The 17,264-nt window shown below is 41.0% G+C and overlaps 1 protein-coding gene and 1 long non-coding RNA gene across 3 annotated transcripts; one reads left to right on the plus strand and one right to left on the minus strand.

Annotated features, from left to right (window-relative positions):
* Positions 1 to 634: 634 nt before the first annotated feature.
* On the plus strand, positions 635 to 3,784 carry LOC145420133 (uncharacterized). The gene is made up of 2 exons (XR_013901429.1): positions 635 to 2,614; positions 2,825 to 3,784. It is a non-coding gene; the product is annotated as an uncharacterized LOC145420133 (long non-coding RNA).
* Positions 3,785 to 6,290: 2,506 nt separating this feature from the next.
* Positions 6,291 to 15,552, minus strand: LOC145420131 (uncharacterized). 2 transcript variants are annotated; one of them, XM_080288918.1, is made up of 3 exons: positions 15,450 to 15,552; positions 9,132 to 9,272; positions 6,291 to 8,989 (listed from the first exon to the last, which is right to left on the minus strand). In XM_080288918.1, exon 3 carries the CDS (start codon positions 8,942 to 8,944, stop codon positions 8,159 to 8,161), a length of 786 nt encoding a protein of 261 aa, XP_080145044.1. In that variant the 5' UTR covers positions 8,945 to 8,989; positions 9,132 to 9,272; positions 15,450 to 15,552; the 3' UTR covers positions 6,291 to 8,158. The 2 variants fall into 2 exon arrangements, with proteins under 2 accessions (XP_080145044.1, XP_080145043.1); XM_080288917.1 differs by lacking the exon at positions 15,450 to 15,552 and adding an exon at positions 12,679 to 13,163.
* Between the last annotated feature and the right edge of the window lie 1,712 nt (positions 15,553 to 17,264).

Genomic DNA, 17,264 nt, shown 5'->3' on the forward strand with positions numbered 1-17,264 from the left:
GTGATTACCAAAGAGCTATTAGCCAAAAACTTGACATATGTCAAGAAACTAAACAAGTAGAGGACAAAAGAACTGGCAGCTTAAATAAAAACATCTACAGCAGACGAACAGAATTTGAAAGTTGTGTCCTTAAGAAATAACACAAAACTGACACACAACCTGAGAGATGCATCTGGCATCTTATGTTTGCAAGTTTCAGTAAACTGCTGCATCTATTTCCCATTTTCCTAGCAAAATACAAAGACATGATGGCTTATTAGCTCATCCTATCCTAAATAACCACTAATGTATGCCAACTATTGTCACTGCTACACTATCAAAAGCTGAAAACAAACATAAAAAACATACAAATTCATCACCACAACAACACAGTTGATAAATAAAGAAATACAGAAGCACACATGCAAATAGAGAGATGACATAAAAGTTCTCACTCAGCTCCCTGCGGTGCTGTTTTAAGCTCCAACTCACTCTAAACAACACCAACGGGGGTCTACTGCTTCCTGAGCATCAACGACCGCGCCACCTTTTTAAGATAAGATAAGATAAGATAAGATAAGATAAGATAAGATAAGATAAGATAAGATAAGATAAGATAAGATAAGATAAGATAAGATAAGATAAGATAAGATAAGATAACCTTTATTAGTCCCACACGTGGGAAATTTGTTTTGTCACAGCAGGAAGAGGACAGTGCAAAGGTTATTCACTAGTTTCAGTTTTATAATAATATAAAACTTAATTATATAATTATATTCAGGTTACATGACACTTATTGTATAAGATAATTATTTCTGGGATGCTGAATGACAATTTGATGTGTATTTTGTTGCTTTCAGTAGAAATCCTGCTGATGACTCAGTGGATTTTAGATGGAAATTCTGTGTTTCACTCACTATAAACCATCTTCTAATCAGAGGGCGAAAAAGCCACTCTTCTTATTTGGTATTAGCTGAAGAAAATATTTAATCTATACTGACCGTCATCGCTGTTGTCGTCCACCAGGATGACCTCCTTGAGCAAGTGTGTGATTGACAGCTGAGTGGACTGAGCGCAGGATCACCGACAGAGCCTCGTTGACGAAGATGAAGATGAGGGAGATTTGGGGAAGGTCTCTTGAGTAGCTGACCTTTCTACATCTGTAGAAAGACACGACACAACACCTGTAAACTACTTGCATTAAGTAATACGAGGTGCCAGTGGAGCACTAGAGTGATGGTTTGGGAAAAGTAGTCTACAAAGTTATACAATTAAAAAGACAATCATGATTTTGTATTGATGAGCCCATTTACCATGATTTCTAACATTTCTGATCAATTGAATGTTGTATTAAATAACAAGGAATATGCCTTTCTTTTTAAAAAATGAGGACATTTCTCAGTGAACCTTAATTTTTGAGTGCTCGCATATTTAATTTTGAATTTGTAAAAAAGACTAAACTACCTCCATAGAGCTGCTGACGTCTTGTTCAATGGGGCTGAAAGGCAGAGCAAGTGCTGCTTCCTGTTCAACTATAATCACAAGGATTTATTTTCCACATTGGCCTTTTAACTGCATGTGCTGTTTCAGATAGAAACCCTATTTTAAACTTGTTTTGTTTAAACAGCTCTAATGAAGCGGAAAGCGGCAGGGTGAGGCTTTGGCTCTAAGTTTAGCACATGTGGGAAAGGAAGGGGCTTCTTTTATTGTCTCCTTTTCACGTCTTTTTTTCTTTTATCGATTATCTTATTTCCTCTGTGAAATAATAGCTAATTAGAAGTTATTCTATAACAAATCCAGTGTTTTCAATTCACGAGGTTGGAGAACACTTTTTTAGGGTTTTTGGCAGGAAACCATTAGAAAACAGAAGGCAACATTAACAAGATTAACCACGAAGAACTGGGACATTTGTCACCTTTTTTCTCCTTCTGATACAATATTGCAAAAGTCTTGAGGCATCCTCATTTCGTTATATTCTGCTGGGAAAATGGGAAATAGGCAGAGCAATTCACTGAAACGTGCAAACATAAATGGAAATACAGTACATAAGGCAAAAATGTACTTGAAAGTCAATATTTGGTATGGCCACCTTTACTATCGAACATAGCCTGGACTCTCTCTTTCCGGAACACACTGCTTTAATAAATGTTGAGGTCTGGGCTCTGGGGAGGCCAATCCATGACTGATCTAGGTATACGTTTACTGCATTCACCGTGTGTTTGGGATCATTGTCGTAATGAATAAAAATATGCCTTTTCCAACTAGATGCTTTTCAGCTGGGACTGCATGATTAATGAAAATCTTAATATCTGGTTCATATTTCCATCAGCTTTCTCAAGATTCCCAACACCACTGGCAGAGCCTTCATCGTGTTTTACAGATGGATGTAAACACCCTCTGTTGGAGTCATATCAACAATTATTTGAACCAAAAATGTCAAATATGAATTCATAATGCTGTAAGACCTGTTGCCACTGATATAGTCCAGTTCTCGTGTAATTTACCATACCTCAGCCTTTTCTCCCTGTTTCTCTTCACTAAAAATGGCTTCCTGACAGCCTTCCACTGAGACCGTTTCTGATGAGGCTTCAGCAAACAGCAGATGGATCCATTAAAGGGCCAGTGCATCTCTCAGGTACTTCAAGTCTTTGCTTTTCTTTATATTTTTCTACATCTTAAGGACATGATTTCCAGATACAGTTCATCTGCTGTACAGAGTTATTTAGTCCTGCTACTTTTCCGGTTTCCTCAATTTTTTTAAGGACTCACAGCACGCCAGATTTTTGGGAACCACCTAGTTGGTTCAAAATGTTATTTTTACCTATCAGATTTTGTTATCTTTTAGATTCTTAAAGTGCTATGCTGTGGTGTGCTGGGGGAGCAGCACAGCAAAGAAGGACTCATCCAGGCTGGAAAAACTGATCAGGAAGGCTAGCTCTGTGGTCGGCATGAAGCTGGACACCCTGGTGACAGTGGCAGAGAAAAGGACACTAAAGAAACTGATGGACATTATGGACAATGCCAGGCATCCTCTGCACACGGCCATTAACAACCAGAAGAGTCTGTTCAATGACAGGTTGCTTCTCCCCAAGACAAGAACTAACAGACTTAAAAACTCCTTTGTCCCACACGCCATCAGACTGTTTAACTCCTCTCTGGAGGGGAGAGGGAGGGGAAACAGGAGGACAAAGGAGGGGGGAACAACTAAGCTGTAGTGCCTCTTCACCTCACTGTGCAATACCTTTTGTGCAATACTTTTGTAAATAGTCAACAGTGCAATAGACCTCAATACTCGATACTTTGGGAGCCATAAACATCATTAGACCAGTGCACATATTGGTAAATGGACTGGTTCTTATATAGCGCTTTTCTACTCTTCTGAGCACTCAAAGCGCTTTACACAACTTGTGCATTCACCCATTCACACCCATTCGCACAAGCACATTGTTCTAGGTGCTTTCTAAGTAACATTCACACACATTCATACTCCGATGGATGCATCGGAGAGCAATTTGGGGTTAATATCTTGCCCAAGGATATTTGGCATGCAGACTGGGGGAAGCCAGGAATCGAACCACCAATCTTCCGATCAGCAGATGACCTGCTCTACCGCCTGAGCTACAGCCACCCCCTTATTGTCTCTATTGTGCTCTGTCTTGGTTGTTGAGTTGACTAATGTGGAAATAAAATTTATCCAGCAGTAAACCTGAGTTTGCGGTGAGGGAAGCATCTTGTACAGTACAGCACTTTCCAGCAGGAACTTCGATAGAATGTAAAATAAAACATTTTGTGTATTTTAAAATGACATTCAGTGTGTTTTTGTTGTTGCTGCACTAATCAACCACTTACTACTAACTGCAATGGTAGTTTATTGGATTGGAAAGTGTGGCGATGCTCGCCACCTGGGGCCCGTTCTTCGTACCTCGCTAAGTAGGTTAGCCGGATTAGATTGTTGACGATTTCGCGTGATCCTGGATCAGTCGGTTCCCCGAAGCTCATCCGGGACTTGCTGTCATAGCAACAGAGCCGTAAGCGTAAACCTGCTCGGGAGCAGGTTTACTTTATGTAAACAGGATTAGATCGCGGCCACTCAGGTATGTCCGCTTCATTTATACGAAAGCAACAGCGATATTTTTCCACTGTTTCACCATAAATAAATATTATCAATGTAACTAAAGATAATGCAGCACTTGATCCTTTTATTGATGTCACACAGATACATACAGGTCATTTCCTAAAAAAGGGAAATGTACTATTAACATTCTATTACATGTATGTGATTATTACAGATTTAATTCATATTTCAGAGTAGTAATTGTAAATTACTTCGTGTAATCAAGATGAGAGACCACGGCTATAAAAGCGAAGGTGGATTTGGGAAGCCTGTCGCAGCCATGTCCTGTCCGTATACGCGACCAACCCATTGCGGAAGGTGCAAGATTGATAAGGAGAGTTTTCAGAATCCAGCGTATATTGCGGGACAGACAGGATCCTTTAGCTCAGCGCGACAGTGTGCTCATAGAGAGATATCGATTTTCCCGTGAGGGTATTATTTACTTAACCAACTTGTTGACGAGGGGGTGCAGGACCACCACCTGTCTATCTTTCCTCTGCCCTTTTCTTGGTTGCTGTTATGAACAAACTAACAGAGTATTACAGGCCAGTATTACCTTGCCAAGAGACGCAAAGCAATCTAAGAGATAAATATTACCATTCTGTAGAATACTCCTGTATTCCACTTTTACTTGTTCCCATGTTCTAGTGGGTCCTGTTGTGGCTCTAATGTGAAAGGGGATATAATATAACATATTATAATATAATATAATGCCATATGATATTGGACAATATAGTGTCATATGATAGATCTACCCTACCGCCTACTGGTGTTGGCCAGAGGGGCCGATGGCGCGATATGGCAGCCTGGCTACAACCGTAGCTGCCTCCACCAGTGTGTGAATGTGGGAGTGAATGAATAGTGGTATCGTAAAGCGCTTTGGGTGCCTTGGAAAGCGCTATATAAACCCAATCCATTATTATTATTATTATTAAATTACCTACGAGTTTGATTTGTCAGCAACTTTCTGCCAGCCCTCTCTCCTTGCTTTTGCAGCCTTTGCAGTGTTCTCTTGCGTTTTAATTAAACTCTGAAACTCCTGTAATCCCTCACTCAAGAGTTCTTGCTCTGCTGCCGGAAAATACCGAGCACGCCCCTTCGACATTTTCGCCGACCAATCAGCGGGTTGCCGATCAATGTTTCTACTATCGATGCGTAGCCCCTTTTACGACACCCAGTGATGTCACATTCCTGCGTCCAGCTGTAGTAATCGTCAACAGCAGGTGTGTTCGGGGAACCGGATTAGCGAGCTCACGGTTAGCGCGATGATTTGATCTTGGATGTGTCATTTGATCTTGGATGTAGTAAGCGACGTACGAAGAACGGGCCCCTGGTCTCCCTTCTTGCTTGTTGGTGTGGGCAGGTCTCATTTGTAGGTGCTGAAGAGCTGCTGTGGCTCATTTCCATCAGTGGCACTGGCAATACCTGGGCTCATTCTGTCAGTGAGGTAGTTGAAAAACCCCAGTTGGGTAAAGCGTTTGGGGGTTTTTGTTAACAGACATGCTTATCTATTTAGTTGGTGTTATTTTTTTCAGCTAAATTTTTTAGTGCAATTAGCACTTTCAGCATCAATCCATAGCAATGTGTTGTATTTTTCACATTGTCTGTGTGTAAAATACATATGTAAGCATAGATTACACAAAGGATCCTGCACGCCAAGCTGGATACAAATAGAAATCCCTGGAAACAATTCTTTCTGCGCTTAAGAGCAGCTTCCTATTGCAACGCTGGAGGATTTGTCACCATTACTGGATACGCTGCAGAAGCACAGCAAAGCAGTGACTGTGTGGAGTCGAAAACTATTACACCAACTACACTACACAGTCACCCACATTACCCCAATCACTGGCGTGTTTACACAACAGAGACGCTGAGTCTTTGTTACGGGCGCCAGCCACTGTGGCCTCGTTGTGTGGACACAGAGAGACCTTGCTGTGACTCGCGTCTTCCCTGCTGTGGATTTCTGGAAACCGCGCTTAAAGAAAGCACAAGACTTCTTTCGTAAAATGTGCCTTCCTGAACTTGTTGGGAAATACTTCTCGAAACAACGTGCTGCTCTAAATAGCCTGTAATGTTTCATGTTGTGGTTAAAGATTGATGACAGCTGTGTGGTGCGATGTAAATAGTTTGCATTTCATTTTTATGTGATTGCTGTGTACATGTGAATAGATCTATAATAAAGAAAAACAAACAAATATACTATTCTTTTTTGTTTTATTAAAACAACTTCACACAAAGTACAACTATTTACAATGTACAGTACATCCAAAAGAACAGCTTTAAGAATACTCAACAGGAGCAAGTGTCATTTGGCCCTGGTTTGACAACAACACTGGGGCACATATTAACAAAAACACAGCAAACCTTAACGATCTTATCAAGAAGTGTTGTGTCTTCAGCCTCACATGATAAGAGTAATCAGACTGTGTGTAACATTTTGAACTTGTTGCGCAAACTACCTATTACTCGCTCAACATGAATTCTCAGGTGGGCAATTGCTCTCGTTTGTTCAACGTCCCTTGCATCAAGTTGACAGTAGCCTTTTGTGAAAGCTGGAATCTTGACCTCCGCACACATCATTCCTACAGCATCTCTGATGTCAAAGCCTCTGTCAGCCAATACTACGTCCCCTGGTAACAGCTTTTGAAGAATGCCACATCTCTCTATGATGTGTTTATCTGATGCACGACTAGGGCTGGGCCATATTATACCATTCACGGTAATACCGGTATAATGTTAGGCAACGATAGGAAAATGAAATATCGCGATAGAATGGGAGTAAAACGCGCATGCGCAGTGCCTTTGTTTTCATACGCACATGGCCGATTGTTGAGTGAAACAGATGAACCAGAATTGGTTTGTAAAAATGGTGCAACTTCCGTGATGTGGAACTGGTTTGGTGTTTGTCTGTCAGATACACGACAAAGCACATTTTTTTGCAGAACATGCAAGCGGTCGTCGTTATTGTCGTATTTGTCGGACTAAGATGCTCTTAAATCTGGGAGTAATCTGGGTCCTAAACTCCGTATGCTTCAGGTCAAACAACACTGCAGCATCACTGAGAGTTAAAAACTGTCTAAATTCTTTCATCTTTAGTAAAACGATCAGCATTGCTGCTTTACCAGGTGTAACTATAAAGTTTAACTTCCATGAAAACAAAAAGTTATTACATTTAATGGAGTTAGAAGTTAGCAGGAAGCTAGCGGAAGTTAGCTCGCTAGTTTCGCTAGTTACCTAAGCATGATTTAGCATGTTCTGACTGAGAGATTTCTGAAAAAAATCAAACGTACAGCTCTGCTATCACTTCCAACATAAATGAAGACAGGAAACTAAACAGCAGTGACGTTTGTAGGGTTACTGAAGTTGGGCTAGCTGGTATATAATGATGTGCTACGTGATCGCTAGCGACACAGCTATGTTAGCATAACATAAACAGTGAAGCTGGAGGACGAACACTAACACTTTTCCACTTATAAAAGTTAACGTGAAGGTTCTTCATGGTTAGAGACAAATGCAATCGCATGGCAGGATGCTGTAAACGGACCAAACTTCAGTCAGGAGAACAACTGAGATAATCTATCCACAATACCAGGTTAGTCATTAATATACTGCAACAACATGGGAATAGAGCAGCTGCCAGAGAATTCAACATTAATGAATCAATGGTACAGAAGTGGAGGAAGCAAGAAGAATGAGTTTAATAAAGTTTGATTTATCTGACTGCTTTGTTTCGCTTAATGTGCCTTATAATCCCGTGCACCTTATGGTCCGAAAAATGCGTACTGCACACTGCAGTTTAATGTTGCAAAGCACCTCTTTTTAACTTCAGTGGATATTATACATGGTTATGCTCAGGATATGTCAGCCCATTTCTACTGGAAATGCCTTTTGGTTAAACTTTCAGCAAGGAATTTGCATTTGCACTGTTACATTTTTATAAAGCTTTAATGTACATAAAAACCAGCTTCTTGTTTAGGTGAAAATAAATGGAAGGTTGTCTTTTTGCGCTAGTAATGTTGTGGAGTTGTATTTTGTCTCGCATCAATTATATCGTCGGTTATATCGTTATCGCAAATTTTCAAATATATATCGTGATAAATATTTTTGGCCATATCGCCCTGCTCTATGCACGACCCCCCATCCCCTGGAAATGAAAGAAATAGCTCCATGGGGTGTAATCCCGATGAGGTATTTTATGGTCTGTGTACCCTTGTAATGAGAGTATGTTTGTGCGCGTGCCTTTAAATTAGATGGTCTTTCTGTTCGAATCTCAAAACAGTCAACAATGATTGCTACTCGTTTTCCAAAAGTTTCAGTAAACTGTGGAGGCATTGTCGCCTGCAGACAGTGCCTCTCAGGCCAGTGCACCAGTGCTCCTAAGTGGGCATACAAAACATCAATGGTATCGGTGAAGACAGAAGACAGTGTTTTGTGCGACACATGGAATAGATGACAAAGATGCTGGACTGGAAGATCAAGTCTCAGACGCATTAGTGTGAGTAAGAGCATTTGGAAACCTGTCAGTTTCTTCGGTATTGGCAGGAAATCTTTGACAGTGTTGAAGAGGGACATTAAGACTGCATAACAATATAGTCCAGTGTAATATCTTACTTTTTCGGTATCGTCCTTTAAGAAAGTTTCATTCAGCTCTGTCTTTTGCAACTGTGCTCGAAGCAGTCTGTTCTCCTCCAACAGCCGGTTTATTTCTGCTCTGCCCTGTTGACTGCACACACAGTCCTTCGTCTGCCCTTCAGCTTCCGTGACGCTGTCACTCCCATCACCACTGTCCACATTTGCAGCTGGTACGTCAACCTCCACTTGTCCAACACAACTGCTGTCCACTGCCTCCATGACATGGTTGTTGTTCTTCTGTCAGACCTTCATCGATCATCAAGCCTGTAAGATAAAAAATAGTGCATAGACTTAAGGTTAATGTACACCAATATTCCAATGACAGGTGTGTGATTCATCTTTAAGTTATGTGCGGATTAGTGTACCATAAGAGCAATTTAGTATGTTTTCAGAGGGGGGTGTTTACCTGCAATGGGTGCTCTTTTTCGCTTCCGTTGCATACGCCTTGCGTGCCGGTCCGAGTCTGACACAGGTTTGTCGTCGTGCCCCATGTGCAGTGTTGGTGCCCAGTCTGGATTTGTTACATCCATTTCATATGCTGGTTTGCCTGCAATAATGCCAAATCAAAAGCTACTCAGTCGACATGACGTGGTTCTGCAGCATCACACATTAGCATGTTTTATCTCATTATCTATGACCGCAGCGCATTGAAAAAAACCCCACTAAAAGCCTTTTGGTTTGGTCCTTTTACAGCATCCTGCCATGCGATTACATTTGTTCCTGACCACCGAGAACACTCACGTTAACTTTTATCGAGTGGAAAAAAAGTTAGCGTGTTTATATTGTGCTAACATAGCTGTGTTACTAGCGGTCACGTAGCACATCATTATATACCAGCTAGCCCAACTTCAGTAACCCTACAAATCAATCAATCAAGCTTTATTTATAAAGCACTTTTCATACAGAAAAAATGTAGCACAAAGTGCTTTACATAGTTAAAAGCAGCCCACCCCACCCTCCAACTCACTCCCCACACTCTCAATACACATATATCCCCCCACCCCCACCCACACACACACATACACACACGCGCACACTTAAAGAGTAAAAATTGGGCTGGGCTCGCATGAGCCAAGTGAGGAAACATTATAACAGAGAGCCGTCTGCACCGGGAGCCGGTCACAGACCGCAGCCTCCGGGCTGGGCACACAGCCGGAGGGAGGCCAAGGAGCCCCCCAACCAGGCTGAGAGGACCCCAGAGACCAGCAGCCACGGTCAATAACAGCCCCGGTGCAGAGAGCGCCCTCCGAGGAAACACTGGAGATATGACGCAATACGATATATACAGGGTAAAATGATAAAATAAATAAGAACAGGATACAATATAAATATAAATATAAATAGAGTAAGAAGATTAAAAAATGAATAAGAATAAAATCAAAAAATATTAGGTAAATCCTAAATTAATAATAGAATAACAGGATAGAATAAATAAGCATAAAAAATAAATAAACGCTAAGTAAAAGCTAAATTAAAAAGGTGGGTCTTGAGCCTGTTCTTAAAAACATGTACGTTCTCTGCGGCCCTGAGCTCCTCCGGCAGGCTGTTCCACAGACGAGGACCATACCACTGAAAAGCTGCCTCTCCGTGAGTATGTGTCCTGACTTTAGGGACAATCAAAAGGCCAGTACCAGAGGACCTCAGGGTCCGCGAGGGTTCGTATGGTAAAAGCAGATCTGAGAGATAAGAAGGCCCAAGACCATTAAGACATTTAAAAACCAATAAAAGAACTTTAAAATCGATCCTGAAACACACGGGGAGCCAATGCAGCGATTCTAAAACCGGTGTAATGTGGGCCCGCCCTCTGGTCTTCGTCAGCACACGAGCTGCCGAGTTTTGCAAGAGTTGTAAAGTTGAAATATTCTTCTTAGGAAGACCAGAGAGCAGGGCATTACAGTAATCAATGCGACTGGCAATAAAAGCATGCATCAGCATCTCCGTGTTGGCCCGAGAGAGAATAGGGCGGACTCTGGCTATATTTTTTAGATGATAAAATCCAATTTTGGTTACATGTTTAACATGTGGGATAAAACCAAGCTCAGAGTCAAAAATAACACCCAGGTTTTTCACTTGTAGCGAAGGACATAGTGAAAATGCCTCTAATTTAGACAAGAGTTTCTCTCTCTGAGCTTCAGGACCGACAATTAAAACTTCAGTTTTGTCCTGGTTAAGCTGTAAAAAGTTTTCTGCCATCCAAGATCTTATATCCAAGATACAGTTAAAAAGGGCATCCATTGGTCTGGTGTCATCAGGAGACACGGAGATGTACAGCTGCGTGTCATCAGCGTAACTGTGGAAGTTCACTCCATGCCTCCTGATGACACTGCCGAGAGGCAACATATACAAATTAAAAAGTACAGGGCCTAGAACCGACCCTTGAGGCACACCACATGTCATTTTATGGATCTTAGAGGAGCATGTATCCATACTCACCATAAAAGATCTGTCAGAGAGATAGGAAGTGAACCAGTTGTGTACAGCACCAGAGAGGCCCACCATGTGTTTTAGTCTGTTTAAAAGAATAGCGTGGTCTACTGTATCAAAGGCTGCGCTTAGATCCAGCAGCACCAGGACTGAGAGCTTTTGGGCGTCCCAGTTACATCTAAGATCATTTAAAACCTTTAGGAGAGCCGTCTCTGTGCTGTGGTTCACCCTAAATCCAGACTGGAATATCTCCAGGATCTGTCTATCATTGAGAAAATCAGTAATCTGAGTAAAAACAAGTTTTTCTAAGACTTTACTTAAAAATGGTAAGTTGGATACAGGTCTGTAGTTATTAAAATCATTACAATCCAAATTGCTCTTCTTCAGAAGGGGCCTCACCACCGCCGTTTTAAAGGCAGCAGGGAAGACACCCAACTGAAGAGAGCAATTCATCATGTATAAAAGCTCAGCCTCAAAAAATCCATAAAGTGTTTTAAAGAGTGAAGAGGGGATTGGATCTAAAAGACATGTGGTGGGTCTCACTGTGGAGAAAACCTTCTGAAAGTTCTCAGCATTAACCAGGACAAAGCTGTCCAGTGTCTCCTCAGGTACAATCGAGCCCTCAGATGTGTTTACAATCATATCGCGATTAGATAAAATATCAGATCTGATGGCGCTGATCTTTCCCCTGAAGTGGTCTGCAAACTGCTCACAGAGCGAGTCTGTGGGGGTTCTTTGGGAGCTGTTAAAATCAGGGTTAAATAAATGATCTATGGTGGAAAAGAGGACCTTGGGATTATTTTTGTTAATACTGATTATTTTGGCGAAGTATGAATTTCTTGACTTCCTTAATGTATTATTGTACATTTTAAATTGCTCGGAAAATATTTGATGGTTGATATTATTTTTATTTTTCCTCCATCTCCTTTCTGCTGCCCTGCAATTTCTTTTGAGTTTTTTGACTTCTTCGTTTCTCCAGGGTGATGCATGTTTTACGTTAATCTTTTTGGTGGTGAGTGGAGCAACGGAGTCAAGGCTTTTCTTCAGTTTGCTGTTAAAATAACTAAAAATCAAATCGCAGGGTGCAGGTAAAATCACAGGGGGGCATTTGACTAAAACCCTGGTAAAATTTGCAGCCACTGTCACTGCTGTTTAGTTTTCTGTCTTCATTTATGTTGGAAGTGATAAGAAAGCTGTACGTTTTAATTTGTTTCCAAAACCCCGCAGTCAGGACATGCTATATTGTATTTAGATAGAAGCTAGCGAGCTAACTTGCTGCTAACTTCTAACTCATATGTCATAAATTCCATTGTCATGGATGCCTGGATGTTTAACTCAGTTGTTACACCTGGTAGAGCAGAACGCTGATAATTTTATTAAAGATGAAAGACTTAAGACAGTGTTTTAACTCTCAGTAATGCCACAGTGATCATTTGATATATGGACCTGCAGCAGAGTTTAGGCCCAGACACGGCTAGTGACGTCAGACTCAACAATCGGATAGTGATATGAATTACTTTAGAACTCACCGGAGAGAAAATGCCGCGAGCAAACCAACAAAAAGCTGGGGATTGCACGGAACTCGATATCCGCTCGTCTCACCGCTGCAATCCATGCCTGGCGTCTTTGTTTGGTGATATCGGATACATGGGATCCCTCACGTTGCCGCCAGGATGGAAAACGATTAAAAGATTAATCCAGTTTCTTGCCTTCACGATCGTGAGATCTAACATTGCAACCGACTACACACGTACCACCATAGCTGAAGCTGTATCCTTTGTCTGGCCTACTGTGATGGCGGCAGGGGGCGCATTCTAAAATGTCATGTGACAATCTGATTCATGAAGAGTGATGATGTCACAAGGACATGTGATGATGTCACAAGGACATGTGATGATGTCACAAGCACATGCCTTTGAGCCTTTTCTATAAATAGGGGTCAGGAGCAGCAAGTTTTAGTCAGTTTGTTCGCAGCCTTCAAACGTTCGACCAGAGCTATATTTGAAAGTATTTGTAAACCTCTTCAGAGTCACTGTGCACAGGATTAAAAATGTATCCACGAAAATGCCAACAAAGAATAAACAATCTTGCTGCCTCTCCTTCGAGGTCTGGCCGGCCACTCACTTCAAGAGGGAAGCCTGATATGACACGATCCATTGGTGCCTCATCAGTCCAAAGGACATTACAGGAAAACTCCGACCTACATGCAAAAATTAAACAAATTGAAGAAGAGAAGCTTCAACTGGAGGAGAAGTGCAGACAATTGGAAGCACGAAATCAAGAGCTGGAAAAACAACAGCAACGCCAGCCTTACACAAAAATTATTAGTGAGGCCTGGGAAGGAAAGTTTGGTGAAGCACGACAGAAGATTTTGTTCCTGATGAAGGAAAACAAGACAAAGAGTGCTGAATTAAAAGAAACGTCTGCCCAGCTTCAACGCGCGAATGCTACTATTGGGGAGATGCAAAGGGATCTCCAAAACATGGAGCAAAAGAATCAGGCGCTCCAAGGAACGCTTGATGAAGCTATGGAACAAACTGCACAAATCCTCGGACAGAAAAAGGAAGGGGTCACACAAATGCAGGACCAACTCAAAGGCATAAAGAAAAAATACGAAGTGCTGAAAGTCAGGCTGGATGAAACAGAGTGCAAAAAAAAAGAGCTTCTTCAAGAGAAAGAGCAACAGGAAGAAGAAAAAAAACGTATTCTCCAGGACTCAGACAACTTGAAGTGTGAAAACGCTGAAATGCTTGCACAAAAGCAGCAACAAGAGAAAATAAATGAAGACCTGCAGCGTAAGCTTCAAGAAATCACAAGAAGAAATGAGCAGTTAGAAAAGATGCACAAGGAAAAACAACAGCAAAATACAGACAAGTGCAATCTATTAAAAGAAATGGAGCAAAGATGCCAGAAACTTGAGAAGGAAGTTGAAGAAACAACCGATCAGTTGAGAACCCTCATCCTAGAGAAAAAAGTGGTCGTGGAAAAGCTCATGGAAAAGAAGAAAAAACGTTTCCGCTTCTTCTGGAGGAGGGACACTCCTGCTTTTTCTACTTTTTCTATTTTTTCTACTGCTGACGTCACCTCGTCTCCCTCCACCTCTGTTCCATCTTAATTTTCACCTCTCCTCTCCCCTTCTCTCCTAACACTTCTTCCCTCTCTCCTTCATCTTTTTTCACCCCAACCAGTCCCGGCAGTTGACTGCCCCTCGTGAGCCTGGTTCTGCCGGAAGTTTCTGCCCGTTTAAAGGCAGTTTTTCTTCCCCACTGTCGCCTAGTGCTTGCTCAGAGGGGATTGTTGGGGTTTTCTCTTTTCTTTTTTTTTCCCTTCTTATTACCATTTTCCTTTATTTACCGATTTGTTTTGTTTACTTTTCTTTTATGTTGTTTCTTTATTTACTTGTTTAACTTTTTTTCAACTTATGTAATAAACTAATAAACCAATTGAATTTATCCTCTGCGTATTTTACATCTAATCTTTAAAGAATATTTCCAAAACATTTTCAAACATCACGATCTGTCTTTTGTTTGCTTGTTAAAACCCCGTAAATGGTGGAGTAAAAACCCTGTGATATGGTTTAAAACATCAAAATAGACTAAACAACTAGTCTAAAACTAAGAGACACAGGATAAAGTTGGTGTGAAGGTTTCAGTCTGTGAATGAATCTAAGCACCATCACCTTAACTTTAAATTCATCTCTGTTACCCTCTTTGTGACTGAACTCTGACCGTGAGCACCACAGCCACTGCGCACCAGTCACACACACTTTAAATCCATCACAGTAAACCAGTTAGTTTACCTCAATTTGTTTTGCAGCACATTTCACAACATGCAAAAGCATAATGTGCCATGTACAGACTCAAAATCTAATTTAAAAACATGAGGACTGACCTGTAAGCTTTACATTTACAGTTTATCACATACCACTGAGGTTCTTACCTGTAATTCTAAGCCCTCTTCTTCCTTTTCTGGTTTAAAACATCAAATTAGACTAAACAACTAGTCTAAAACCAAGAGACACTTAAATATTAAGTTAAACCTCTGGGGTTGCCGGACGCGCCGGCGCGTCAAAATCACATGACCAATTTAAGACGACACAGCTACAAGATGCAGCGATTCAGAGGCTGTATCCCAATTCAGGGTCTGCAGCCTTAAAGGCCGCATTTTAAGGCCGATTACGTCACCATGCCAGTCTCCTATTGCCAGAGGCTGAAGTGTGTGTGCAGTCACCAGGTGATAATCTGATATCGTCTACTTCCCCACTGATGTTAAGTAATATGAAAAAAATAATGAATCCCACCTTAGGCCGAATGTGTGACTCTCTTCGTAGTGGAAGAGAGAATGAATCTTCCCATCCGAATTCACGGCAATCAGTCTGTCAATCAAATCCTGTGGAGTAAAATGAGAGGCTTTGAACAAGAATGCACCGGATAGGGTGCAAAACGAAAACTGTGTGGAAATTTACAATGGGTAAGGTGGAGAACGTATATCAGTCTCAGTGTGAGAGGGTTTATTTGAATGCGTTTGAAGTAAAACAAATGGGTGGGTGGTGTTTGGAGGCCAAATAAAAAGTGCAAACATGCCCTCAGATGGATGACAAAAAAAAAACTGCAGTGTGTGGAAAAGAAGAAGAAGAAAAACACTTACAGGTATGGAGGTTGGCATCTCCCTCAGGGTGTATTCGCTTTTGTTGGCCAAAGACTGTCGGCCCAGCAGTTGCCACACCGACTGGGAAGAGGAGAGGAGGTTGACCAAGTACAGGAAGGACTGAAGAGGAAAGTAAATACAGCAGCTGTTAGAGAGAAAAAATGTATTTGCTTTTAAAGACCATTGTGAATGCATTTGTGCACGTCATGGATTGATCAAATCCTAACACATAATAATAATATAACACTATTCAACTACAAACACTACCGATAATATGACAAATAATATCTGTAGTATTCAAAGCAAAACAAAATGTAAAAAGAATTTATGATTGCAAAGATAAAACATGGTTTACCACACTCTCAAAACTGAATAAGACATATTCTGAGCAGAGTGGTTGAGCAGAAACCTATTGCAGCCTGAAGAATATTAAACTACAGGAAAGCTCCCTGCATTTTTCACTGGGTCTGGTAGAACAGGGAAAACATATCATCAAAAGCATCAAAGGAAAAAAAGAGAGACACTTGCACAAACGAGCTACAACTTAGATTATATTAAACAGCTTCAAAGAAACGTAAAGAAAAAAACAAGATACGATGGATTTTTTTTTTCTAAAATAGAAATATCTATACTTTCATGTGTCTTCTGATGTTTCTGTGCATGTGTGAACTTATCTTCATATGTACTACCAAACCTCCTACTGTACTTAGCACAGATTAAAGCAAAGACTCGAGTTAATTCACCAAAGTGCTGGTGTGTGTATATTTAGTTTTCCTTTGACCTCAGCATATATGTATAACCCACTGATAAGGCAGACTTTAAAGTCGCCTGTGGCAGGACACAGTTTACACATCACTGGCTGTCCGTATTCACTTGGCTAGTCTCTCTGAGAGAGATGACTTGGCTGCTGTCAGAGGCCAAGCATCAGACACACACAGACAGGCTCACGCTGGAGCTTGTTGAAGCTTTCCTGTTAGAAGAATTTAAGTTGTACTATGATTTATTCACTTATGCATTAAGGTTTTATTACTTAGCATGCTTCAGAATGTTCATATATTTCACAGGGACATTAGAAGTAACTCTTAAAGTTTAAACTGCAGATGTCTATTATTAAAAGATACCTCCGTTATGAAGCTTTCGAATGTATTACAATGCTCATATATTTGTGTATCACATGCCATTACATCCTGTCACGTACACACACACACACACACACAGAACACACACACATGCTGATAAATATGCTTGGAAAACAGGAAATGCAACTGTCCCTTTGTATAAATAAATCTGACTGCAAGGCCTCGGGTGTGGATCTCCTTCGAGCTTCCACCCGTGCACGTCTTCATTGTTGAACCTTGAACAACAGTCTGAGTGTTTTTATTCAACCTGTAGAATGTCTTGTTTAATTTAAATAAACCATTGACATTAAAATGGTCCTTCGAGCCGGAGTGGACATTAGTGGACATTA

Source organism: Astatotilapia calliptera, chromosome 14, assembly GCF_964374335.1.
Source record: "Astatotilapia calliptera chromosome 14, fAstCal68.1, whole genome shotgun sequence".
Lineage (NCBI taxonomy): Eukaryota > Metazoa > Chordata > Actinopteri > Cichliformes > Cichlidae > Astatotilapia > Astatotilapia calliptera.

Excerpts from the sequence above, each read along its gene's own strand:
- LOC145420131 (XM_080288918.1), bottom strand. The coding sequence starts at position 8,944 with ATGGAGGCAGTGGACAGCAGTTGTGTTGGACAAGTGGAGGTTGACGTA.